The sequence below is a fragment of the Gallus gallus genome, chromosome 23 (assembly GCF_016699485.2).
Source record: "Gallus gallus isolate bGalGal1 chromosome 23, bGalGal1.mat.broiler.GRCg7b, whole genome shotgun sequence".
Classification (NCBI taxonomy): domain Eukaryota; kingdom Metazoa; phylum Chordata; class Aves; order Galliformes; family Phasianidae; genus Gallus; species Gallus gallus.
This window is the reverse complement of record NC_052554.1, coordinates 3,971,680-3,997,831: the sequence shown is the minus strand read 5'-3', so window position 1 is coordinate 3,997,831 and position 26,152 is coordinate 3,971,680. Positions and strand designations below refer to the sequence as shown.

The window sequence follows — 26,152 nt, the reverse complement described above, 5'->3', positions numbered from 1 at the left end:
TCACCCAGGGAGCTCCTATTTACAGTCACAAACTGCTATTTATCCAGCACGCCAATTGCCATCACCCCAGAGCACCTACATCTCACAAAAAGCATTTTCATTGCCCTATTCATCTCTTCCTCTCCTGTTGCTTAATAGAATTCACTTAAAAATATTTAACAGCATAAACCCCTCACAGCTGAATTCCATTCCTGTGGCTGCCGTGTCTCAGTGTGTGTTCCCAGGGCTCTGCCCCGGCACCTGGCTGCACATTTGCTTTGTTGCAGGCTAGCAGTGCCCTGGGGAGATGCTCACACCGTGCATCATGGCATTGGGTTGGTTTCATCCTGCCCTTCCTCTGCTGCTCATCTGGTCCTTACAAGACCTTGCTGAGCTTTGCTTCTTGCATCAGCAAATGCAACAGCCCCAGCGATGCCCCAGCACTGCCCTGAGCACCCAGCCCACAGACACAGCATTCCCCCAGGGAGAGCATCAACCAGAACAGACCTCATTACAGAGAACATGCTCACAGAACAACCTGAATTGCACAGTTCTAAATCCCTACACAAATGTGCAAGGCTTCTCAGAAGCAGGTCTTTGTAACAGATGATCTAGGGCTCTAGAGGGGATAAGATGCTGCTGCTTTATTTCAGCTCCATTATGGAATTTAAATACTGTGCAAGTTAATGGAGATGTTTATGCCTGCACATAAAGCAGCGAGCTGTGCTCCATCCTGCTGTGCAGCGACAGCAGCTCACTCCCTGCTGCCAGGGCTGGGGGGAGCGATGCCACGGGGGGGGGAGGGGGCTCTCCTTGCAGAGCTCCATGTCTGGGGGGAAATGTTAAATTGACCATTTGCTAAGTGTGACTTAATGACCATCCGTGCTTAGCTGCACCCGCAAGCCTCGGGTGGAAGCGTCGCTAATGAATGCGTTTGCTCAGCTGTCGCCAATTCCCTCCACTTCTTCGTGCAGTTTCCCTCAGCTAATGAACATTTGATTTGGTGTGATACGCACATGCATGCCCCCACTGGGTCCCTCCAGGATGGCTCAGTGCTTTTGCAGATCGGTTTGAAACAGGAACTCCCTGGGCTGTCCCAGGAGGTGCCAGCACTGGTGCCCCTCCTGGTCCCAGTTGATCCCTTGCCCCCAGAGGACGTCTGTGTCTGAGCAGTGCCAGGGCTGCCTGCCCGCTGCAGCAGCACAACAGCCTCTGCACAGTGCGTGTTGTGCTGAGAGTCAGTGGTGCTGTGGCACCGCTGCTGGCATAGGGAGCTGCTGTAAAGATACTGCAGACATCCCCGAGCCCATGCAGAGCACCCGGCGGCACCCACTGTGATGGCGTTTCATTGCCACATGAACAACAGGAACAACAACCGAGCCCTCCTTACCCCACGTTTTGTGCCTCTTCTTTCTCCCTTTGCCACCTGATGTGTGTCCCCAGCTTGCAGCAAGCAGCTGGAGGAGGAGATGTGTCCCCACCGCACGTGTGCTGTGCTTCCAAACACTGCACCGAGCTGAAAGGCCACGCTGGGGGGCACGACTGCTGGCATCCCATGGGCTCCTGTTGTCAGGGCTCATTGTGTGGCAGATAGCTGGAATGCAGCAAAGAGCAAGGCAGGCAAAGGGCCAGCGCTGATCCCCGAGGTGCAGCCATGCAGCAGAGCCCAGGGATGGAGCTGCACCCCCTGACCCCGTTCTGCTGCTTTTGTTCGTGCCCATCAGCCGTGGGACTGCAGCCCCTGCACTGAGTGATAACGGCTCTGCTTTGTCTGATGCTGAAGGTGCTTGTCAACCTCAGCGAGATAAAAAGGCCAAACACATTTATAATTGTGTAATTAAATGGCTCCTGTGCCTTCCAGGCGTCTCGCGCAGCTGGGCAGATGGTTCAGCGCCAGCACTGACAGGCTGATGGCACAGCACTGGGATGCATGGCCAGCTCCTGCTGTGGCTCAGCAGGGTGGCACCGCTGTCCCCATGGGGTCACATCCCTTCTCTGTCCCTTTGCTGTGTCCCTGTCCCAGCCCCAGCATGAGGGATAGAAGCTGCGGGTCCCTGCAGGCTCTGCTCTGTGCTGGGCGGCTCAACCACTGCGCCCCATCCCATGGCTTCAGTCAGTGTAGTGTAAGCAGGTCTTGCTGGGAAACAGGGAGGAAAAGGCTGGGGCTGATGCTAAACCAAGTCCTGAACAGCTGAACAGAACTCTTAACAGCTCTCTCTTAGACTCGCTTAACATGACTCCACCGACTGTGAGGTTAATACATTAACAATGCGATTTCTACGTTTGCAATTAGCAGAATAGAGCACAGCAGCTGAAAGTGCCGCAGGGAGGAGGTGGGCACACGGAGCTCCCGCTAAAGGCAAACCCCAGAGCTGTGGGATATGCACCCCGTGTGCAGCCAATGCCCAGAGCTGCTCCCCTGTTTGCAGAGCCCAGGCTCCAGCCATGGCACACAGCAGCCCCAGCTGTGCCACGGCACCGGAGAGGGCAGAGGTGGGGGAACAGAGGGAGATTAACACAAGGAGGGATGCTGCATCCGTTCCTGAGACACTTCACGTGGCAGATCACTGATTATGATGATAGATGGCACCGGTTCTTCCTGATAATTAGCAGTCGTTCATATTTAAATGGAACTCTCCCTCCGGAGCCAGATCTTTTCGAATGTTCCCTAGGCATGACTCTCCCCTGCCCTCCCCGGCCTCTTTCTAAGGCTGCTTTGCCTCCTGCCCACCCACAGACCTCAGAGGGGAGCAGAAGGCGATGGTGGTCCAAAGGGAGGCAGGACACAAAGGCAAACAGCAAGGTGACAGACGCTGCTGTCCTTGGAGAGCTGGGACATGATTTTCCAGATGTTTTCCAGAGCTTCCTCAAAGACACCGCGTGTGTCGGAAGCTGATACATGCACTGCTGGATACACAGACACATGCACAGCTGCAGCCCAGGCTGGAAACTCCCCCTCAAACCTCCGAGGACTGGGATTAGATCATGAGACGTTTGCTTGGGTCTGTTGTGCAGAAAATATTCAGCCCACTCAGCTCCACCAGCAGAGGATGGGGGAGGAAGAAAAGAGCAGAAGCTTCAATGTCAGCCCGTGCAATCCATCACTGCAGCAGGGAAGGCGTAAAGCAGGGAGCAATAAGTCATGCAGACAGAGCTTCCAGCTCAGAGCAGGACATGCTGACACCACGCAGTGCAAATATGTAACCCAATGAGCCCCCAAATCTGCCTCCCTCGTAGAGAAAGCATGGACCTGGCACTGGGGGTGCCCAGGGGGTGATGGAGTCCCCTGGCCCTACTGCACATCCCTACCCCATGCTGGAAGCATCCCAGCCCCACCCCAGCAGCACTATGGCACCCAAACCCCATCCCTACCAGGAAAGTCACCCAAAAAAGGGGAAAACAACACACAGAGCCCCAGGAGGCAGCACTGCAGGTAAAGCCTGAGCAAAAAGCACCTCTGATGGCTGCGCTGCGATCCGCTCTTCATAGCCCCGCTTCAGAGCTCTAATTATTTCTTTATAGTGCCAATATAGCCCTGGCCGGGCTCCTAGTGAAGATTGGCTGAATTAATTGATCGACAGAAGGCAAATAGACTTCACCCGGTTTAAGCACCCATTCAGTTCCCTTTTCGGAGCAGCTGTCACTGCTGTCAGCGCGCTGCAACGAGGCTTTGTATGCACTCCTTGGCATTAAGCAGCCTAAGAAAAAGAGAAGGAATGGGAACTGCTGAATTAGACGCACTGAATTATTTCTTAATATTGCTATTTGTGCAGTGTTTGCATTTAACACGCTGGCCATTCGCTGCTTGCCTTTCCCTAATTAAACAATTTAGTGCATGCCTTGAGTGCATGAACTTGGCGGTGCTTCCCCTTTGCTCCATGTGAGCACCTGGGGTGGGGGGAGCCCTGCCAGCCCTATGGCCTCTCCCTCCTCAAAGCACACCGGCTGCACTCGTTAAACATTATTTTTCCCCTTAAGGAAAGAGCAGAAGCAAGAAAGCACCACTGCACTGCTGCACCCTCTGCAGAAGGAGCAGGAGCTCACTTGCTCCTTAATAAAGCAGGGCATCATTTTACACCTGGCTACTGCTTAAGCTCTGCGTGACCTTGCACCTGGCACTGCATTTTCCATCAGGATACCTGAAATAACCCACAGAGACAAGCCAGGACAGAATTAGTGTTGTTTTTACTTCGGTATTTAGGCATCTCATTATTGCAATCTTCAAACATAGTTCAATAAATACAAAATTAACAAAAATGTCAATAGATCTTTATTACCATCTATTATTATTATTATTATTCCAAATCAACAGTGATTCCCTGGAGATGTCTGACTATAGCTCAAACATTGAATGTACACAGTGTCCCTTATGAGCTTATATTACATTTGTTTCAAGCTTATAAAAATATATATTGACTTCTCAAGTATATATTTACAGTATATAACACGTGGTTAATGACTATCAAAAAGCAGCTGGAGGTGAACCAACGTGATCTGCACTGACTCTGCCTCGACTCCTGGCTGCAGGAAACTGCCCCAGAGAGGAGCACTGCTGGGAGCTGCCCTTCTACCCATGGGGAATGCAGGGCTCAGTGCAGGAGGGGAGGATTTGCAGAGAGGAATTTCTCCATGATGTTCAGAGAACTCCCAAGGAGAGGCTGTGCTGCGCCTCTTCTCCCTGGCCAAGAGGAACATCTAGTGGAGACATCCTCCTTAGGAATACAGGGAACAGAGCAGCAACAGGAGGCTGCGTGAGAACAGAGTGTGCTGGGAACAAGGAAGGGAACAAGAACCCAGGGGCTGCGTGTGCATGTGGGGCTGATGCTGCTTGGGGTGGGATGGGGGTCCAGGGATGCCTGGGGGTCACCAACCCTGGTGATCTCCTGCATGAGTTCAGCAGAAACCTAAAGATGCAAACCCAAACCACCCCGTCAGCTCAGGCAGGTCACCAAGTGCTGCTCCCTCACCCTTCTCCAACCCAGTCAACCTGGTGCTCATGGTGCAGGTGGGCTGAGCTCTGCCCCGTGCCCTCCTGAGCACCAGCACAACGTGTTTGGGCAGCTCTGCCCACGTTGTATGGATGGGCTGAGAGCATCTCCTCCTGAGGCATCTCCCTTGGTTGAGCAGCTGCACAACAGCATTGCTAATTGATTTAATTATAAGGCATTGAATACTTCCCCAAAGAGGAGGTGCGGAGAGGGCACGAGTTAATTCTAAAATCGTAGCAACAATTTATAACTTAATCTGCTCAACTGATTATCTTCAGGGCTGAGAGAGCTCAGACACAGGTGTGTGCTGGTGCCACCTGTGAGCCATGAAGCACGCTCCCATGGCACGAAGGAGGGACAAGGATGGCAAGCATGCCTTGCTCCTGCCCTGGCCACAGAATGATGCTGTCAGGGAGAAGCAGCTCTGAAGCACATCCCTCAACCACAGGAAGTCAGGAAAGTAATTAAACACAGAATTTCTTTGGGGAACAGCTAGAGAATGCAGCACAGGAGCCCGGATTCTGCAGGGGGAAATGCTCAAGAAGTGGTTGAAAAATGGTCTCATTTTTAATTGGAGTACTCCAGCACAGAGCCAGCATGCAAGCACTCAGCCGTGTGGATGAAGGGGCTTTGTGAACTCACTGCTGGGGAAGGACGAGGACAAGGACTTCCCCTTCCTCACCCCAACATCCCCCTCTGCCTCTGCAGGGAATGCAGTCAGCACATTGGAGCTCGCCAGGTCTGTCGCTTTTGTCAGCACTGCCTTTGGTTGTAGCTTCTTAAATGACAAATAAAACCCGGGAGCATTCCCAAGGAATAACATTTAATCTGTCAGAAAGGGAACTTCACTCTCTCATCCACTTTTTGCCAAGAATTCATTGCTCTCAGGCACTTCTGTGCAGCTGTGCACGCATCCCTACACCTGACCTCGTCCACCAGGCACACAGGGACCTGCACTGTCATTGCACAGCCATGGGAACACTCATGCAGGAGCACCCAGCTGCACCAAGGAGCTGCCATCAGATGTGAGCACCCAGGGACTCCATGCACAGCTGCAGGCAGAGGCTTCAGCCTGCAGCTCCTCAGCCTCCCCCAGTGGGTCAGATGGGTGTTACAGCAACTGGGGCACCTCCCCAGTGATTTCCCCAGTTGCTGTTTGCTGTTCCCATTGCCACAGTTCCATTCCTTTTTGCTAGCTTCACTTCCTCACCATTGCACTTGAGATGCTCAGAGCCCTCATAGAATCAGGTGCTCATAGAAGAGCACCTTCATAGAATCACACCACCATTAAGGGTCAAAAAGACCACTAAGATCATCCCAACCTTCCTGCACATCACAGACCCCCAGATAAAGCCTTCTGCGTGCTCATGGCCAGCAGTCTTGCAGACACCACGGTGCCCCCCATGGCACCACATCACCCTGCAGCCACCCCTCCACACAGGAGGGACAGGAGAGGGAGATGCGGGATCAGAGATCACGTTGGTTCAGCTCCCTGCCCAGAGAACTCTTAATATACTTTCTCTATAGATAAAATGTAAACATAACGAGCATACAAATTGCACTTGATCCTTGGGATCTGGCATTTCTACCAAATGAAGGTTTCGGTTCACAATTATTACTCTGCTGGGTGTGACACGGCAGGATGCTGGCCATAGACCCAACAACAGCAAAACCTAAAGGCAAATTAATTCTGTCAACAAAAAGAAGTGACCAAATGGCGTTCGGGAATGCTGTCCAAACTGCAGGAGGAGAGCACTGAGAGCTGGTGGCAGCTCAATGCAGCTCTGCCTGCAAATGGCAAGACGAGGCAGAAAAAAGAGCATACTCAGCCAGCACCTTCTTGACTTGTTGGTGTTCAGCCAAAGAGCTCCGATCTCCAATGCAATCACATTGAAATAGCTGAAGAAAGTTAAATGCAGTCCTGAGCACTCACAGCCCCGGTCTGAGCAGCCAAGCCAGAGGGCTCTGAGGGCACAGCACTGTGCTGGTTTGAAGGAACCCATCAGGAATGGGGCTTTGCTGGATCCTTAAAGCAACCGTGAAGGCTGTGGGACCACGACAGATGTTGACCCCATTCTGGGCAGGTGGGTGCCACGCCAGCCCTGCAAGCAGGCTGTGTCAGAGCCCTGCACCTCACTGCCTTTTAGATGCACCCCCTCAGTGCAGGTTAACTGCAGAAGATCTGAACCCTATGCATACAGATTTCCAATTGCACCGTGAACACCTTCCACAGCACTCATTCCGTTTGTAAATCTTTGTCTTTCATCATTAATAATTCACTCGCAGTACGTACAGATGATAATAAAAGGCCTACAAAGCTCCGTACGAGGCTACAAAGACCCATTTAATTAACTAACTTCAAAAGAAACCTCTTATTGTTAAGCAAGATGCTATTTATGCCTTCTGTCACAGATCGGGCCTGCAGCAGAAATGCCAGTGCACGAGGCACGCCATGCAGAGCTGCTACAAAACAGAGTGCTGTGTGCCCACCTGGCACCCAGCAGCACCCCTGGCTCCATCCCTCAGCCACGCAGCAATGCTCTGCTTCTATCTGCAGGATGGGTACCGCATCCAGCTGTACCCGTCCTCTTTCCCAGTGGTTGTTTCTGTACCGCTGCCCTGAGCCATAGTACAGCACTGAGACTGCAAAGCAAGTGAGGCTATTGGCAGACCTCACGGGGTCGGTGTTAGTGCTGGGGGTGATCAGATCCCTCCACTTGTTCAGACTCCTAAAGGTGTCTCCTACCTGCAAGGAACAGCTTGGCACCGTGGGCACACCTCGCTCCCACTGCCCTCCTGGGTCTCCTGGTGCCATCTCGCTCCCCCACTGCCAGCAAGGGACTAAAAAAGGGACTAAAAGGGGCTAAAGGACCACCAGCTGCTTTAGCATAAGCCCTACAAGGGCAGCGGGTTCCTGCCCACTGCTGCTCTGCCCTGTAATTCCATCCCACGCAGGGAAATGATGGACCGGGACCTGCACAGAAGGCAGCAAAGGCTGAAAGCACCAACGGGGCGACCCAAGGCTTCTCTGCTTGCCCTCTCTTGCTTGTGGCTCTCTTCATCAAAGCCTTCCATTTCCCCCTCTGAAACTGTCTTGTCAAGAGCACCTTCCAAACACTCAGCACTGCACTTGGGCAGGGAACGTTTGTTTCCATTCACTGACAGTGGTGTCAGGATTCAGCAAGGTGACTCTGAGCGGAAGGGACGTGGCTGGGACAGAGCTTCCTTCCAGCGTGCCAGATGGGCAAAGTCACCTTCCTGAAGCTGGGCGTGAGCCTCTAAAAATAAAAGCAAGGAAAGCTCCTGGTGGGGTTGGTAGAAGATGTCAGCCTGTATAACTATACCCATGGATTTCACCAGTAGGATCCTAGATAGGAAAATGCTGTCAGCTCTGTATGAAGACAGCGCAGAGATGGCCATCCACCCTGTTAGCCTGGTTACCACGTGAAACGGTGTCATTACAGTTTGACTCAACTGACAGAGCAGTGATGGGGAGAACCACAGCCACCCAAGCACACTGTGCCTGGTGCCTGGGCACACAGCTTCCCCAGCACGGGGGATGGCACGCCCTGCCCTCCTACCACGTGGAACGACACGTCTGGCAGCAGTCCATCAGATCCCACATCCCACCCAAAACTGGAAGGCTTCTGAGATTTGGTCCAACATGGGCCAGCATCTCCTTCTGCTCCGTTGGGCTGTGCTCCACGTCACACCTGCACGCCCCGGCCATGCATCTGGATCACCTGGGCCCGCAGGGTCTGGATGCCACTCAGGATGGTCTTCTGGTGCTCCGCCTGAGTGATCCCCAGGCTCAGGACGTCTCTGCAAAATACACCCCTCGTTCAGGAGAACAACCCTAACCTCAGCCTCCTGTGCTGGCTGCTCTCCATCAATCAGCAGTATGGATTTCACACCACTAGGCTACATGCAGGAGTAAGAAAGCCCCCCATGCACTGTCTCAGCTGAACAGTACGGACCTTGGCAAGGAGCCTGGGGGTGACACAAGCCCACGGCATGTGACAGTTCCCAATGTAGCTGCTGGACCTGGAGGCCTGCAGTGCCGTCTGTCAGCAAATCTCTCCTCTGTCTGACACCATTCTGTGCATGGGCCAGGTAACACACTACTCCTGTCAGAAATTATGGGTTAAAATCCCAAACCACAGCTCCAGAATGCAGCAGCTGAACTGCACAGCACAAGCAACCACAGCCACGCCAGTGAGCATTCTGCGGACACCTTTGGGAAGATCTGCCCCCTCCATTCGCCACAAGTGGCTGGAATTTAGAAACCTTACAAAGCTCTGCTTCGACTGAACCCAGCAACACCAGGCTGCAGCCTGACCCCCTCACACTTACTGCGCTGTCATCCTGGCCACGGACTCCAGGTAGCAGCAGCCTGCAGCAGTGAAGTTATCCCGGTACCTGCCCATCCCTATGGCTTCCAGCCACTCTCCCACAGAGCTGAACGCCGGGAAAGCTGCGAAGGAGCGCTCGGTGAGGGGCACAGTGCTGCGGGACCTGTGGGCAGAAGGGAGGTGAGGGGCAGTGGGGATTATGGCAGGGGCCCAGCCCCGTGGGGACAGGCAGGCACCTGGTGCACGGAGACAGCTCCGGGCTCTGCAGCATCTTGCTGAGGACGTCGTGGATGTGGGAGAACTTGGGGCGCTGGCTGCGCTCCTTCTGCCAGCAGTCCAGCATCAGCTGGTGCAGCGGCGGCTGGCAATGTGCTGGGGCAGGCAGGCGGAAGCCATCCTCCACCGCCTTCATCACCTGCACAGAGAGGCAGAGAGGTGAGGGGATGGTGAATAGAGATTGCACCAAACACGGTGAGCCACCGTGGAGGCAAGCTGCCCACCGGCCATGCAACGACATCAGGCACGCAGCCGGGGCACTCACATCCTGGTGGGACATGTCCCAGTAGGGTCTCTCGCCGTAGGACATCACCTCCCACATGACGATGCCGAAGCTCCACACATCACTGGCTGGGCTGAAGTGGTGGTACTGGATGGCTTCGGGGGCTGACCACAGCACCAGGCTCTTTCCACGCTGCCAGGCAGAAAAAGGGGAGACATGGGGCTGCCATGTAGGGCAGAGAGTGACACAGTGATGCCCAGGGCCATCTCATGCATCCTCTCCCCCCTGCATACCACGTGCAGCTCTAATACTGACAACTCATGCCTCCGTTTACTTTAAAATGGTCATGCAATGGTACGCTGCATGGGAAGGCGAGTCCTGAAATATTAATGGCAGGGAGAATGGCTCTGGGAAGAGCTGATGGCATTTTATACATTAATATTTAACGAAAGCCATCTCAGAGCTGCACAAACACACAGCTCCTCCACCCCGGCTGCTCTCCTGTAATTAGCAACCCTGTCCTCCACCTCTGCAGAACCCTCTGGATGCACCAGGGGAAGCAGGTGACAGACACCACAGCTAATTGTAATTAACAGCAGAGAGACCTCAACCCCCAAGCTACCAGCTGGGCTGATCATGCCATGGAAAGGTTTCTCCCAAGCTCTGTGGGTTGCTCAGTGCTTAGTCCCATTTCGCCACATTCTCTCTAGGTTGGGGATGCTTTCCCCAAGGTCTCCTTAGAGCTCATGATAAAGGCTGAAAAAATACTTCTTTGAGATCCTCGCTGCTATCAGCCAGCTCAGAGCTGGCAGCAAAGTGCAGCTCCTGACAGACCATGGGCTGAACCCAAACCCAGGCCTTTCTCTCCCTGGGACAGCAGTGCCCAGCACTGGGACACAGCCCCAGGTACCTACAGGCACGCACACCTCCTTGGCACTGCCTGCACTCTCCCTGCAAACAATAAGGGCTCAGCTGAGTGCACAATCAGGGCTTTTTGAAACCTCTGTGCCTGGTTAATGCTATGCACTAATAGGTTCAGCTGCGACAGGGTGAGCTGATGAGGTGCGAGGAGGAAGCAAGCAGGACTTACGTTCTTAATTGAAAACGATGAACTTCATTATGAATGACAAATTAGAGCTAATGAAGCCCAAGGCTGCTCGCCATGCAGAGGGGCAGATCCCCAGCCAAACACGTTTCATGTCCAAATCCCATTCTGAAAGGCATCTTACCATGGTGGAGAAGATGGTCTCCATCTTATCTTCCTGCAGCCGTCTGAATCCCGTGATTTTGCAAGCCAGGCTGCTGTTCACCAGGACTTTGTGGGCAGCCAGACTTTTGTGTATGTAACCCATCTCTGCCAGGTACTTCATGCCAGCAGCTATCCCCTGCAACATGCTGAGGAGCTGGCTGGCCGTGAGCTGGCCCTCGTGTTTCTGCAAATAAAATCAAAAAGAAGGAAAGAAAGAAAAGAGGAGGAGGAAAAGCTGGAGCTGAGTGATGCCCGCTGAAGCCCAAGCAGGTGATGGAGCCCAGCAGTTAGCATGCAGCACTCACCCTGAGGAAAGAGTCCAGCACTCCGTTCCCCATGTACTCCATCACTATCATCATGGTGTTCCCTGCATGGACAGACAAGGAGTGCTGCATGAATGCTGCTGCAGGGGGAATGGGAGCGTGCAGCACAACTCCCGGCCCTCAAACCTCCCCCACCTGCAAAAATAGGTTGTTTGATAGATTTTCCACGTGGGATTTTTGGTCATGAACTCCACCGGTGAGGCAATGTATGTGACCAATAGGGATGGGTGAGGGAGGCTTGCTGATGGAAAGCAACAGTGCTTTGGCCCTGCTGAGCCCATGCACGTGGACTTGTGCAGTGTTGCTGAGGGAGGAGCTCACGCTGGAAGGTGCTTCACAGCAAAGATGTGATTTTCCCATTCTGAATTATCATAACCAAGAGATGCACAGAGCTCCAGCACAGCGCTGGGCTTCCTGCACCCCGACAGCACAGCCACAGAATGAGCTCTGCCAGCATTAATGAAGCTCAACAAAGGGAAGATCTGGCTAAAAGGGATGGAAACACAATTGCCAAGAGGAAATTCTCATTAGGTGAAGGGTTTGTTCTCATTTCTCCAGCTGTTCTGGAAAGCCTGGTACAGGCTTTTTTTTCCTTCAAAGATTGTGACACTGCACAGGCTCACGTATCACAGCCTTATCCAAGAGCAGGACGAGATGCTCCTGGGGAGCCTGTGCCTCTTGACAAGATGAGATCATTTCAAATAAATCTGTTACTTACAGAATGACACAAAAGCAGCCAGTTCAGCCCCAGACTCAGGGCAGAGATGCTTCCTCACGTAGTGAAGGGCCGCTTCAAGTCACCACCACGGGCTCACATGCCTTTAGATTGACACCAATACCCATTCAGTGCATCACTGCAGAGCAGCTCAGTGCTCACTCCCATGAGGGCTGGGAGCAGTTGGCCTCATCTGTTTCACCAACACCACCTCCCTCCAATTTGCTTTTATTAAAAGCACGCTGTTGTGCTGCTAAGCCAGTCCTACTCCTCGGATTTATTAATCTAGCTGTAAGCATTTTATTAATCAGCAGAGCACCAAAAGAGCTAACACTTGATTTCCAGAGAACAACAGCATTGCGCTCACAGCACCAGGGCATTGCTCTCCAAAGCATCAGCTCTAGCACACTGCCCAAAATCTATGGTGCATCACCAACATCAGCAGCCTTGCACTTTGTCAGAGGGCAATCAGGCTGCTATTGCCCCAACACTGCAGTGCTGCTGTGAAAGGTTCCAGCACTCCTTTCTGTGCTTCTCCAGCAGCACGAGGCATTTCTTGAGTACAGAGTACCTGGCTCCATCATTTTCATGCTGATGGAGTCCCAGAGACCACTGGCATTGCGCTGTGCAGGGCTCTGTGGGTCAGCAGCACGGCTGCCACCATGCATAGACACTCCTACTACATAGGAATATTGTTGGGAAAAAAGGAAAGAAAGGTGCAGAAATGCCCTGCGTGGTAAAACCATGGACTGGTTTGCATGTTGTGCCTCCATCGGGCAGTGCTGACGTTGTGCCTCCCTGCAAAGATGCTGGATCTGCCCTGCCCACTCTGCACAGAGATCCCTTGTGAACGCACTGCAACAGCCAGCAGAGACAAACAGGATAATAATGCAGCACAGAGGTGGGTTTTGCTCCGTCCCTCCAGGAAGCACAAAGCCCACCACCACCCCGTGCAGCCCCTTTACCTCTGGTGATGACCCCCTCCAGCCGGATGACGTTGGCGTGGTCGAACTGGCCCATGGTGCACGCCTTGGCCAGGAAGCAGCGCTGCTGCTTGGCAGAACAGCCGGCCCGCAGGGTCTGGATGGCCACTGGCAGCTCCCTCTTGCTTGGCAGCTTCAGCCAGCCCCGGCAGATCTCACCAAACTCTCCTGTATGGCACAGAGAGAGGGTAAGCAGGATCCCCACTGGGACATCCCCGCATTCCCAACAGACCCCTTGCCATAGCTTGCACATCGCTGCACCAGACCTCTGTTACTTGCAGACCGTGAAGGAAGGAGCAGCGCTGTGAAAGGGCAATGCTGTCACAGTGTGCTCAAAGGACAGCTTACAGCACCCACTGCAAAGCAGAGGGCAGCAGCCCTGAAGGATTCCCCTGTAGGAGTTACCTCCTTTGTTTTGGGAGCACACCGCGCAGCCGTCCAGCACAAGCCAGGAGTCTCACTGTGTACACAACACAGACCTTCCCATCATTAACCAGAGGATTTGCCAGAGCTCAGCCATGCAAGGAGCCCTGCCTGGATGCAGCCTTCCCCCTGCCGTCCTCTGTGCTGCCTTCCCTGACCCCACACAAGTTCTGCATCAGCATGTGACACTACAGAACACAAACACAATGCCTCTTCTTGCTCAGTCTCCAAGCTATGTTCTCCCCATGCTCTGCTCAAGGGCATTATTGGGCATTTCTCCATGAGAAGATCAACCCCCAGCCATCACACTTATGCTCTCTGGCCCCTTCTGCTCCCAAGCACAGCTCTGCTTTGCACAGCAACAAAGCACAGCAGGACCTGGAGCATCCGAGCAGCACCTGGGGCTGAGCACCCTGCTCCTCACAGCCATGTGCTCAGTAATAAGAGCTACCCAACTGATAGCAAAAGGCCAATATTGGCTTTACAGAAAAAAAAAAGAAAAGAAAAGCATAGATCTGAAAAGCTTTATCGATCTGAAAGCCAGGTGCTTGTTAGGTCAGCAGCGAGACTAATGCACTCTTAAACTCTTTATATTTAAACATCTCCCCAACTAATTTCTTTCTTGATCTCTCAAACACTGATCTGTTTCTGGAAGCGATGTGGGACTGCGGGCCCAGCAGCACCCAGATGAGTTCTGCCTCTCCTTCCATCACTGCCCTCAGAGCTGGAGGGCAACCCCCTACACCTCCCCCAGCTCTTCTCTTTCTGCAGCTGAATTTATCTTTAGGAAAAAAAAATGACAAAGAATAATCGTGTTTCCCGTGTTCTGGCACACATTAGCAGTTAAAGCTCTAGGGCCCAGCGTGGGGATTTTAATTTGCTTTTAAGTTTTAGGCACTGAGGTTGATGAAAATCAATAAATCATTAAGTTCACATATTTATAAATAGCTCCTGTGCTGCTGTCAGCCTGCCCAGATGCAGATCACTGCTGATGCCTCTGGTGCACGCCTCACTCTGTTGGCTGTGCATAGTGCCACAGCAAAGCAAAGCAGAAGGGGAAATCCAGCTGCAGGACAACACACCAACCCCATTGCCCAGAGCTGTGGGAAGGGATGATGGGGAGATGGGGTGGAGGGTGAGGAGCTGCCCAGGGCAGCATTGGCAGGCAGTGGCTGAGCAGGGGATGATGCATACAGACACAGTGCTGGAGGCCATGGGGGAAACCTGCCTGTCCCGATGATCCTCTCGATTTTAATACTGGCGTTATCCAGCTCTTTGGCAAAGAGGTGCACAGCCTGCATGGGATCTTCGCAAGTGTCTGGGTCAATGTATGTCCTCCTGGTCGGTATTTTAACTGCAGCAAAGGAGGCAAATTCACAGAGGCTCACGAGATAGATAGGCACAAAACAGAGTGACACTGCGCTCCCCAGCTCTGCTCTGCACAGAATCCCCCCCAAGGGCAGCATCAAGATCAGGGGAGAGAAGCCCCAGTGCATCCCAACAGCACGTGAGCACCTGAAGCACTCCAGGGAGCAGGAGAGCCTGTGTGTGCTGAGCAGGCATACGCCAGGCATCGGAGAAACTCATCCATTCCAACACTGGAATTTCCTTTGACAACCATTGTCTGTAAAGTTATTGCTGCTCAGTCACCAGAAATAGCCCCAGAAAACACCACTGTGTTCTCCCACAGCTGTTTGTGAAAAGCTGATGGAATAATTCATGTGGCCCAGGGATTGCCAAGAGCATCCCCATACCTCCTGGGCACACCAGTGCCCCACTGGAGGATGGGAGCTGCTGAGCCCACCGCCCACAGGGAGCACTGCTGTGCCCAGCCCTGCGCTGGGTAATGCAGGTGGGAACACTTCAACAGCAAAGGGTCAGGGCTGCGTGGTGGAGAGTTGGGTTATTAATAGAAATAGCAATTAATTGCAGTAAATATGGGGACCCCACCAACCATACTAACCGTGCTGGCCAGACTGCACTTACAGTGGAAGTAGAGCTCCTCATCTCCGTCCTGGCTGGCTTTGCTGTACCCACACTGCCTGCAATAAGAATTAGGATACGTGTCATTGCCTGGGACAGCCTCCCATGGAGCACAAAAGTCAACGGAGCTCAGTGCCCATGCTTAGAGCCAGTGCAGCCCAGAGAGCTGTGGGTGCCCCATCCCTGGAGGTGCCGAAGGGCATGGATGGGACCCTGGGCAGTCTGAGCTGGTGGGGGGCAGCCAGCCCAAGGCAAGAGGGTTGGAATTGGATGACTTTAAGGTCCCTTCCAACCTAAGCCATTCTATGAGTATGTGGCCCAAGGAACAGCTTTGGACAGCCACCAACCCACTCACCTCCTCCAGACCATCATGCCGACCACCATGGACACCAGCACTGTCAGCCCCGCGATGGCCACCACTATGATGATAAGGACAGGATTCTGCTCATTTGAGGCCACTGTCACTGCCAGGAGGGAAGCAGAGCCATCAGCATCATGCCTGGGGCACATCCCATGTCCCACACCTCTCTGTGCCAGCCTGTGTCCTCCAGTAAGGCTGGGGATGACCCACCAGCAGTGCCAGGCTGCTTCTCCCCATCCTCCCAACAGTTCACAGCCTGGGTCAGCTCGTGACACCACTTAATACTGAGCAAAGGATCCAGCTTAGTGGGGTGGACGATTTAAAATTGATGGCTAACCCACTGTTTTCCATTCATCCTTCCCCCTTCCTGCTTTTGCAAACAGGGGTATTAGAAAGCTACATTCTATATAAAATTTTCATTGGCTTCAATTCATTCCAAAAATGTCTTCTGTGTGGTAAATGGATGCAATTTAAAGCCCTGTTAAACACAATCTGTGCGAGTCGTACTGAGCCAAGCCATCTCAGGGCTTTCATTTCCAGCCAGGGTGGGTTATTAAACTGAAACCCTACCATCTCTCCAAGCCCTCTTTTAGTCAGTGAAATAAGATGCTTCTGGACTACAGTTATGAATGCAAACTGTGAAAAGTAAAACCCAGCAAATAACACCGATGCTGGCTGACTCGATCCAGCCACAGGATGGAGAAGTGCCTGAGAGCCAGGGGACAGTGGGTGGAGGCAGCTGCCCCATGTGTTGGGCAGGCACCCAGGGCCAGAGCCATCTCCGAGCTGCTCCTGTCCCCCAAAGCAGCTGCCCCCACAGATCACCGTCCTCTCTGCCACTACACGATGCTCAACTTCCAGTGCCTGCTTGTAACACAATTGCAAACAGGACAGTGCAATTAAAACTAAGCCTGCAATTAAAACTAAGCCTGGAAGAGGCTGCCCAGAGAGGCTGTGGGTGCCCTGACCCTGGAGGTGTTCAAGGCCAGGTTGGATGGGGCCCTGGGCAGCCTGGTCTAGTATTAAATGGGGAGGTTCGTGGCCCTGCATGTGGCAGGGGGTTGGAGCTTCATGATCCTTGAGGTCCCTTCCAACCCGGGCCATTCTATGATTCTAAGTCCTGGGAAGAACCCGCTCTGAGATTCAGCTTTCACATGCAAGACTCACGCTCAGCCAACGTCTCCACTTCAATGCTGGGGCTGTAGTTGCCGTAATCCTGCGAGGAAGATGTCCGGATTTGGAAAATATAGAGGGTGCCAGGCTTCAGGTTATTGACTGTCACGGCTGTTGAGGTGGTTTTAACAGTTGAGTAACTTCGATCTCTTTGATCCTGTGAGATAGAGAGTTGCTTGAGGTTGAAAGGGACCGACAGCTGCACCACAGAGTCCCACTGTCACAGCTGTGCCCTCACCCTCCCACCAGCTCTCACCGGCATAACCCAGCAAACACACAGCCTTCACCAGAAAGGAAACACCTGATCTTTTGGTCATTGAAATTACACAGATAGGTCACAGGAAATGGCAGACAGAACCAGACAATGCGCTATGAAGACAGGCAAAGGGCAGAGTAGTGGGGAGGACCCCAGCATGGCTCCTTGGGATTCCATCCACCTGCCCAACAACCTACAGATACCTCTGTGTGACAAAGGGAGGTGCCATCAAGCGCAGCACCCATAGCTCAGCACGCATTCAGGGCTGGGATGTCACCACCAAAAGGATTTTCTGTTGGATGCACTCCTCCCCTTGAATCTCCATAGGCAAAGCACAGCTTTAAAAGCATAGATTAGGAACCAAGTTGATTTTCCTGTCAGCATCAAGAGCCTCATTCCAGTGAGTAATTGCTAAACTGTAGTTTAAATTCTCCACCCAAGCAGGATGTCTCCTCATTGCACATACCCTGAGTATCTTGTTGCTGCAGCCCATTTGCAAAGGAATTACCGTATTACTCTCAGCATTCGCCCTCCCCCACAGATTCCTCCTTTCAAATCTATCAGATGCTGAAAAAAAAATCACATTAATATGAATCAGCTTCAAGGTAGCCTGTTTCTAAATACAGAATGCCAACGTGTCACCTGCACAGTTTGCTTGACATGCAAACAGTTTCATAACGAGCCTGAGCACACGCAGATAAGGTAATTTGCGGAACTGTGTCATAAAATGCATTTATTTTGATGTAGAGCTTTGTCTCTGCTCTCTGCCCACTGGTATCTCTTCTAAAATTCTCATCCCGCTGTGTCTGTCAAATAACAGCTATTTTTTGAATTAAGTGGCTGTCATAGAAATGTTTGCTGGTGGGCTCTCCAGCATGCGAGGCCACTCACTGAAGTCGGGGGCTGGTGGCACTTGGTCCTAAACCAACAAAGAGCACTGGTCCCAAACTTCCCAAGAGAGCAGGCTATGAACGTAGGTGTCACCTCATCACAGCTCAGGAAGCACCGCATGGTTTGGAGTTCCTGTCTAGCTGGGTGATGGCAAGCACCCAAACCTCAGCTTTGTACTATTCTTGAAGAAAAGCCATCCAACGAATGAATGAATGGAAATTAATGGCTTCACTCTTTCTCCCAGGGAGATGTCAACGTTAAGACTGGAAGAAATCTTGCTGAACAGATGGGGACCAAAAAAAAAATAAAAAAGAGCCCTAATTAAAATAAACCCTCCAAACAACCCAAATTTCCAAAAACTTACATAAGCGGATTTCATAAGGCTGGTGGACAGGAAAAGCCTCTACCAGCACCCACTGGAAGCGCTTCCACCACTCCCAGGTGCCAGTAAAACCCTCACCGTGCCACCATGCATTCACATCCCTTGTTTTCCACCGCTGAGCCATGGGATGCTGAGGAACAGAGCCTCATAGGTGCTGGTTCCATTCCCAGAGCCATACCTTCTCGTAGTACTTGACCTCGTACTCGGTGCTGTTGGTTGGGAAGCCTGGCTCCTGCCACGACAAGGAGATGCTCTTCTGCTCGACTTTATCGGTGCGGATGTCGGTGACAGGAGTTGGCACTGGAAGGGCAGAGGGGAAAGCAGGGGGTGATGGCTGAGGCAGAGCATCCCTGCAAGCCCCCAAGCAGCCACCCCACAGCAGAGCCTGCCCGCCTGGGGGACCCTGGCAGCAAGCCTGGGGCACTACGGTTACCAACAGCCACATTAATAGCTAGGAGAGCATGAGTTAGAGGGGATTTTACCACTGTCCTCACATTCGTGGTCACTTTGTTTCTGCTTTTGTCCTCTGATGCCAAAGTAAAAGCTTTTAATAATCTGAATGGCTGAAGAGCATTCATCTTGTGCAGTTTGTGGTTTCCTCTCTCTGAATCAGGACTGAAACAGGGCAAATTCCAAGCTGGTGATCATCCAAAATACAACTGCTTTGTGATCTGGTCAGCTAGCAAGGCTCTGTCCTAAAAGAAGCAAAAAGCCCTGATTGCACCTCTGCCACAGTGCTGCAGGGGTCAGGTGCTCTGCGCCTGCTGCTAACGGCACGTGGGAGCTGCAGGACACATTGAGCCCCCCCAGCGCTGTCCCACTCACCATCCCATCCCATCACTGGGAACCAGGCAGAGCTGCCCGCCTTGCCTGCTGCCAGTGCTCAAGCTGAGCCCCAGAAGCTGCCTGGTTATTTCTGACCAGCACACATTGCATGCTGCATCATCATCCTTGGCGCTTCTGCTCCTGGTTCGCTCACCTCCCTGTGCAGGATGCACGTGGCAGCTAGTCCTGCTTCCACCATGCCATCTCCTGCCCAGAATAGCTGCAGATCATCCCAATGCCCAGACTAGCAAGTGTACTGCAGGTGCTCCAGCAGCTCCAGCTGCATCACAGGAGCTCACCAAGGAAGCAATGCTCCCCCTGAGCCAGGAGCAGCACTGCTGTGATGCTCAGCCCACAGGCAGCACCCATCACTTGCTGGGAGATGCTATGACGGCAGTGGCTCTGATGCTCCTTAAGACAGACAAGAAATGTTTTAGTAGGGAAAATATAATGTGAAAAATGCTTCTGCTGGAGCTCCTCATTCTGGGTTGATCAGAAAGCCCGACCTCCCCAGGCCAAGGAACACACCACAGCAAAGGGTCTGCAGCTGCAATTCAACACCTGCACATGGCAGCACAGGGAAAGCTGTGCAGGGAATTGGCTGTGCCCAGCCACGCGCTGACTGCTCCACCAGGACTCCTGCAGAGAGGAACAAGTCCCTGGAAAGTAAACTTAAGTATCTGTGAAATTCTGTATTTATGACTTAGCTCATTAATCTCCGCTGCAGAAAAACGTCCTGCTGATGTTTTATTCATGATGATTTGCTCCTTGATTCCAAGTCCTCTCAGCTTCTTCTGAGAGCACGAGGATGCAGAATGAGGCTGGGCACTCCGAGGGCATCAGACTCAGCTCCTGCACACTGCTCGGCCCCCAATGCCTAAACGTGGGTTGACATTTGGAAGAATAACCCTCTGAATCCATACACACTGGCCCCAAAGCTGACCTTTAAGGGCACGTTGAATTGTTCATGGGTAAAGAAGGAGAAGCACAAAGCAAGACAAGAAGGTTGGCAGCAGCCCTGCCGGTGCATGCTCCCAAAGCCAGCCTGGGCTTTGCTCCTGTAAACGGAGCTAAGTGCTCCTTGCTGTGTTATATGATTCCCATCAATAAGATATTGCACAGATGTCTGCCTGTATCTCTGAATACGGCAAACAGAAAACATGAACAAGGTCTCCTGACTGTTAACAAAGCCATCAGGAGAAATCATGCCCGCTGAGTGCCTCGCTGGAGAGCAGCACACATGGAGCATGCCAGCAAAGCGAGCACCAGCCTTCACCATGCTTAAAAGGGATTAAAGGAAATCACACAGACTATAAAGCATTTCACACTGTGGGAAAAGAAAAAAAAACACAACTATGTCTCCCATCAATATTTTAAGCCTCCCTAACGTTGCCTCTATTCTGAAAAAGCAAACTTTAAATTATTCAGCGCTCTGCCTGGTTTTATAAACTCCACTCCATTGCGTGTGGGTGTGCTCCTCTCCATTAACTGGTGGGGCAGCAACGATGGCACAAAGGTGCTGTGCCATGAGCAGCCCCGGGTGTCCAAGCAAGCATCCAGAAGGGACATGGATGCTGAGGACAGATGGACAATGGGTTTGCAGCCCATTGACAGATCTTAGTCCTAAGAAATGAGCTTGAATTCCTCAGTTTAAGTGTCCATTCTGTACCCATTCATTACACAGTAATTCAGCATCGCTCCCTGTGAGCAGCAGACAGCAGGCAGATCAGGCTCAGAAGATGAGTGCTGCCAAACCCACAGCTGCAGCACAGGTGAAGGTGATGCCCAAAGTCAGAGCCAGCGAGGAGAGATGGAGTCAGAGCACAGGAGTGGGAGATCTCCACTGGGGCAGAGCTCGAGGTGCACAGAGACACAGGGAGATGCCACAGCTGATGGGGAGCAGCTCTGCTGCAAACCACTTTTCTCTTCCACCCCACGGTGCAATCAGTCACCCCAGGTCCCTGATTAGCACAATCAGCTGCTGTGATAGAGCCAAGGCAAAGCCCAGCTGACTGCAGGGTCACTCGGCAGAGCACAAGCAGCAATTTGCACCTGTTAATTCCTGTGAACTGGCAGCAGAGAGCTGCCGGCTGCACCACGATCAGCATCCGAGATGCCCGTGCAGCCGGGACAGCCCGAGCACATGGCAAAGCTCAGAGAGTCTTACGGAGCAGGGAGCTTCCAAGGCAGCCCACGCTCAAGCTGCTGCACAGCTCCAATGCCACCGCTGCAGGCAGCAGAGTGGGGGAAAGCCAAGGGAGCAGCAGCAGCAATGTGCACACAGCAGCTGCTTCAAAGCACCTCATTCAGCAAAAAGCACTTCCCAGTCTCAGAGAACAGAATGCATTCCAGCACTGGCTGCGTTATTAATCTGTAACAGATTTAAAGGCCCTTTAAGACAGGAGCTGATCCCCGCCGGGAATATAAATGACATTGTCCCACATTGTACATTTACATAGCTGATGTTGATCTGCTCCTGCAGGTAAACAGCTCCGTTCGCTCCTCAAACACTTTTGTTTAGTCCCATGCTGGGGCCAGATTAGAAAAAACATGGTATTAATTTTGCCTCCTGCAGACTAAACAGCATCTTCTCTTTTTCCTCACCAATACAATGAGCAACTGTTAATTCCCTCTTGTAAATGCTGAAGGGGAAGGGTAGTGTGAAAGATGCACTCAGAGCTATATTTAGAGGAGCTGGGATCTGACAGCTAAATAGGGTCTTGTTTCTTTGTTTAATTTTCCCTCTGAATCTGCATATCTCCAGCCAGAGCTTTCCTGATGCTGCCAAAGACATCCCCAAGACCATCATATCGCAGCCATGAAAGGAGCTGCCTCTGCTCCAGGCATCCCTGAGGCCTCGCTCTCTGCTTATCTCTGGCCCCACTCAGCACTTCGGTGATGGATTTGAACAAAGGGGCCCCAGGACATGGGGAGCAGCTCCAGCCTGGGCAGGGACACCTTCAGAAGCAAAACACTTGAGGGTTTCAAGCAGCTTCCTGAATCTCAGCTGCTCAGCTAAATCTGTGCCACCATCTGCATCCGGAGGCTTGACAGCTCGACAAGAGACGCTGATTTTGAGCAGATTACAAGATTAATTATGCCATATTCTTTATGCATACTTCAATTCCTTCAGGAGTATACAGCGTGGAGTAAGGGGGTGAGATTCCCACTTACCCAAATGAAAACTTGCATTGAACAGACTTACAGATTCGGCACAGGCTGGCACCACGGACTTGTTGCTGCGTTCCCTATGGAGCACAGGGACCTCCTGCCTCAGGCTCTGCCCCACCACCCACAGGGGAACCTCTGCAGCAACCCCTCATTATCAGACATCATTAAGCTCCCACCCTCCCCAGCACACGCACTGCCGGCTCGGGACTAACCTGAGCTCTGGGACAGCTCTTCCCAGCACTAAATCCCTCCTTGAACAGCCACGGCCCTAATGAGGAGTGACACCTCTACTGAGGTTGGTCTGTGGCACAGCATCCACTGAGCGGATTCACAGAAATTAGGATAGGAGAGAGAGCAACAACACAGGCAAAACCATTTGATCAAGTGGTGGGAAAATTATTTATAACAAGATCAAAGTTTAATCCTTTCAGATGAAATTGTTGGCCAATTCCTGCCAAGAGGTATGTGAGGATCATCTGTCTCCATTAACCGTGGCTTGGCAAAGGGCTTTCATGCAAATTAATAACGTAGCCACGGAGGAGCAGACAAGGACACAACAAGGCAGTGCTGCACGGCCAACAGCTGAGCATAAAGAGGCCCCAGGACCACGGACAGCAGCTTCCCCTTCTGCTAAGGGAACTCAAACCTAGAGCGGAGCTGTTGGAGTGCGTCCAGAGGAGGCCATGAGGATGCTCAGAGGGCTGAGAGCTGCGTTGCCCCATCCCTGGAGATGCCTGAAACGCTATAACGGGATGGTAATAGCAGGGTGGCAACGTCTTTGGCTACAGCAAACAAGAACAAGCCCAAATGCAGCAGCCACAGATGCAGAAATGAAAGAAAAGAACTGCGTACCTTTGGAAGGCCTCATGTAGGCAGAGATCTCCAGCAAGAGATACCCTCACCTCCACTGCCAACCCTTAAATGAGGGCTGGGAAGGGGTGGATCATGGCTCCACCCCTTCCAATCACTCAGTACACTGCATGCACCTGAGCTTCCCTGGGCTGGCCCTGCCTTCTCATCAGGTGCTTTTATAAGCATCCTTATAAGAAGGAACACACCAGGTGCTTTTATAAGAGTCCTTTTACAAGTGGCTTCATAAGCACATCTCTTTGAATATGCTTTCCACGAGCTGCAAACCCACCCTACAGCTGCTCAAAGGAGTTGTGACTCCCAGCCCAGGTTGTCCCCAGCCAGCCACTGAGTGGCTTTGGGATCAAGGAGAGCAGCAGGTGCCACAAACGAGCCAGGAACCCACACCACATATCACACCCCCACCCTGCCCATACCTGTGAGCCCAGTGGAGACATTGACCTCAGCGTAGGGCTGTCCTGCCAGCGGGCTGCCAGCCGAGACGCCATTGAGGGCCACCACGCGGATGGTGTAGTTGGCGTGGGGCAGCAGGTTGACCAGCGTGACGGTGCGCTCCACCAGTCCCGTCTGCTGCGGCACGAAGCCCACACCATTGCCACACTGCTCACAGCCGCCCCGCGGCGCCGGGCAGCGGCTGCACCACAGGCTGTAGGTCAGGTCGTTGCGGCCGCCCGCGTCGGCAGGAGCGCTCCAGCGCAGCACCAGCGAGGAACGCCGCAGGCTGTACACCAGGTCCCTTGGGGCAGATGGTGGGCCTAGGAGGAGAAGGGTAGCCATGTGCCTGAGGTTGCTCAGGGCGCCCACTGGTAGGGCTTGGGGACGTTGGTAGGGATGCAGGTGGTGGTGAACAAGGCCTGTGCTCAGGCAGGAGCCCCATGGCAGCTCATAGGATGGGAACACGGGACATTGGACTGTACAGTGGGCTCCTCTTTGGAGGAATCTCCCACAGGCCGCCAGCCAAGGCTCACACAAGGTGTGCTCCTCACTCAACACCCTGCCATTCAACCCATGCCTGAGCTTCTCATTGCCATGCAGGCACTTCTACCCCATCCGTCCCTGAAGGAGCTGAGGTCCAACCCAATTAAAATAGAAGCCAACTAATTAAAATCTGCAAACTACATTGAACAACTAACTGCCCTAGTTTTACCAGTGAGTGCCTGCATGCCTGACCACATGTGGGATGTACTGAACCTCGCACCCCCATGGAACAGGGAGAGCCCATCGCCCTCCCCAGGCCCAGCTCTCTTTGGTGCTACAAAGCCAATGTTTCAGTGAGACATACGCGTGCAGGAGGCAGACAGAGGATCTGACGGGGACCTGGAGTAGTTCTTCTGGCAGGAGCAGAAGGTGGAGGCTTCCTCATGTGTGAAGCTGTGCTCAGGGCAAGGAGAGCAGAGAGGGAGGCGGAGGGAGAGCTTGTAAAATCCTGGAAGGCATGCTGGAAAGAGAGAATGAGAGTTATTGAAAGAACAGCACAAACTGAACAAGGCCACAGCTGGTGACTGCACCATCCTGCTCCCTGGGCTTCTTCTGCCTGCCACTGGCCAGAGGACATCACCCTCCAAGCTCCTTGCTGGGATCCTGGCACCAAGGGAAATGTCCATTCCGGGTCAAACCAAATGGACATTTTGATGCTGTCACTTGGTGCTGGCCCCAGGGCTGTGGGACCCTTTCAGTGGGCTACGGAGGCACTGAAAGAAGGATGGTTGTTGGCAGGACATCAGCCGGATTGATGCTGGAAGATGCTACAGAGGGATGTGGAGGAGGAGGTGGCTGCAGAAAGATGTGGGATACAGAAAACGCACAGCTTAGTGGTGAGAGCTGGGTGAGCAGAGCAAAAGGATGTGGGAGCCACAGCAAGACTTAGCACCAACCCAACAAGGGCAGATCGAGAAGCTGGAGGACTCATTGGCCACCAGAGCCACAAAGCTGCCAGCCGTGGTGCCATCACTGCAGATTGACAGCAGTCACTGCAGGCAGTGGGGTGTGTACTGGAGTCAAACAGCAGCAATTTGCTTTTACAGGCCATACATACATACACAGGCTGCCTTTACCCTTTGAAAAGCGCCTTTGATATTCAAACAAGAAAGCGGTTCATCCGCTAGTCGAGGAACTGCTTGATCCTGACCACAGTCAGCACAGTGTACAAACCTACCACCCCCAGCAGGACACCTAGGAGCTACTTCTGCATGAAAGCCACATTACGCCACACAAAACAACAAAAACCAGGCTGTAAAACCCCGCAGAGCGGTTCGCAATAGCTTCACTTTGGCCCTAAAACAACATCTGAAAAAGCAGCAGCCTGCAAACAGACGCATTCTGCTCGGCTTCATCTTCTTGATGTGGGGCTGCTGCCTCCATCAGCTCCCTGAGCATGCAGCCTCGTGAAGTCCCCACACAAACAGCTCCCCGAGCGCACTCTCCTCTCTCATCACTTTTAAGGAGTTGGCTGCTGAGGCTGTTCCTTTTAATGAAGATTATTCCAGTGCACTCCGGTTCGTTAGTTTTTTGCATGACACAAAACTGGCAGCTCTGGCTGTGATCTGAGGACAAAGCACCAGGCACGGCGCTGGGGCAGAGAAGACTTGCATGGGATGCTGAAAACAGGTGAATGTTTACAGGGGACGTTATTTCACTGTCGTTAAGTAAATCCATCTTGCTGTGATTGTGGGTGGGTGGGATTGCTTTGTCCTGGCACATGGGCATGCTGGCAGAGCAGCAGCACAGGG

General features: G+C 52.7%; 1 protein-coding gene across 2 annotated transcripts in view; it reads right to left on the bottom strand.

Annotated features, from left to right (window-relative positions):
• Positions 1-4,145: 4,145 nt before the first annotated feature.
• The window catches only part of EPHA10 (EPH receptor A10), a 33,969-nt gene continuing 11,962 nt past the window's right edge, over positions 4,146-26,152 (bottom strand). The window contains exons 4-17 of one of the 2 annotated variants that reach the window (XM_425778.8): positions 24,706-24,861; positions 23,840-24,178; positions 18,736-18,857; positions 17,023-17,185; positions 15,850-15,958; positions 15,498-15,553; positions 14,740-14,865; positions 13,071-13,256; positions 11,373-11,434; positions 11,048-11,251; positions 9,861-10,010; positions 9,556-9,734; positions 9,321-9,482; positions 4,146-8,789 (exon numbers count right to left, since the gene is read on the bottom strand). In XM_425778.8, the coding sequence (XP_425778.3) occupies positions 8,675-8,789; positions 9,321-9,482; positions 9,556-9,734; positions 9,861-10,010; positions 11,048-11,251; positions 11,373-11,434; positions 13,071-13,256; positions 14,740-14,865; positions 15,498-15,553; positions 15,850-15,958; positions 17,023-17,185; positions 18,736-18,857; positions 23,840-24,178; positions 24,706-24,861 (2,129 nt within the window). In that variant the 3' untranslated portion in view covers positions 4,146-8,674. Of the gene's footprint in view, positions 8,790-9,320; positions 9,483-9,555; positions 9,735-9,860; positions 10,011-11,047; positions 11,252-11,372; positions 11,435-13,070; positions 13,257-14,739; positions 14,866-15,497; positions 15,554-15,849; positions 15,959-17,022; positions 17,186-18,735; positions 18,858-19,051; positions 19,253-23,839; positions 24,179-24,705; positions 24,862-26,152 lie in introns of those variants that run through there. The other variant, XR_005841630.2, reaches the window with a different exon arrangement.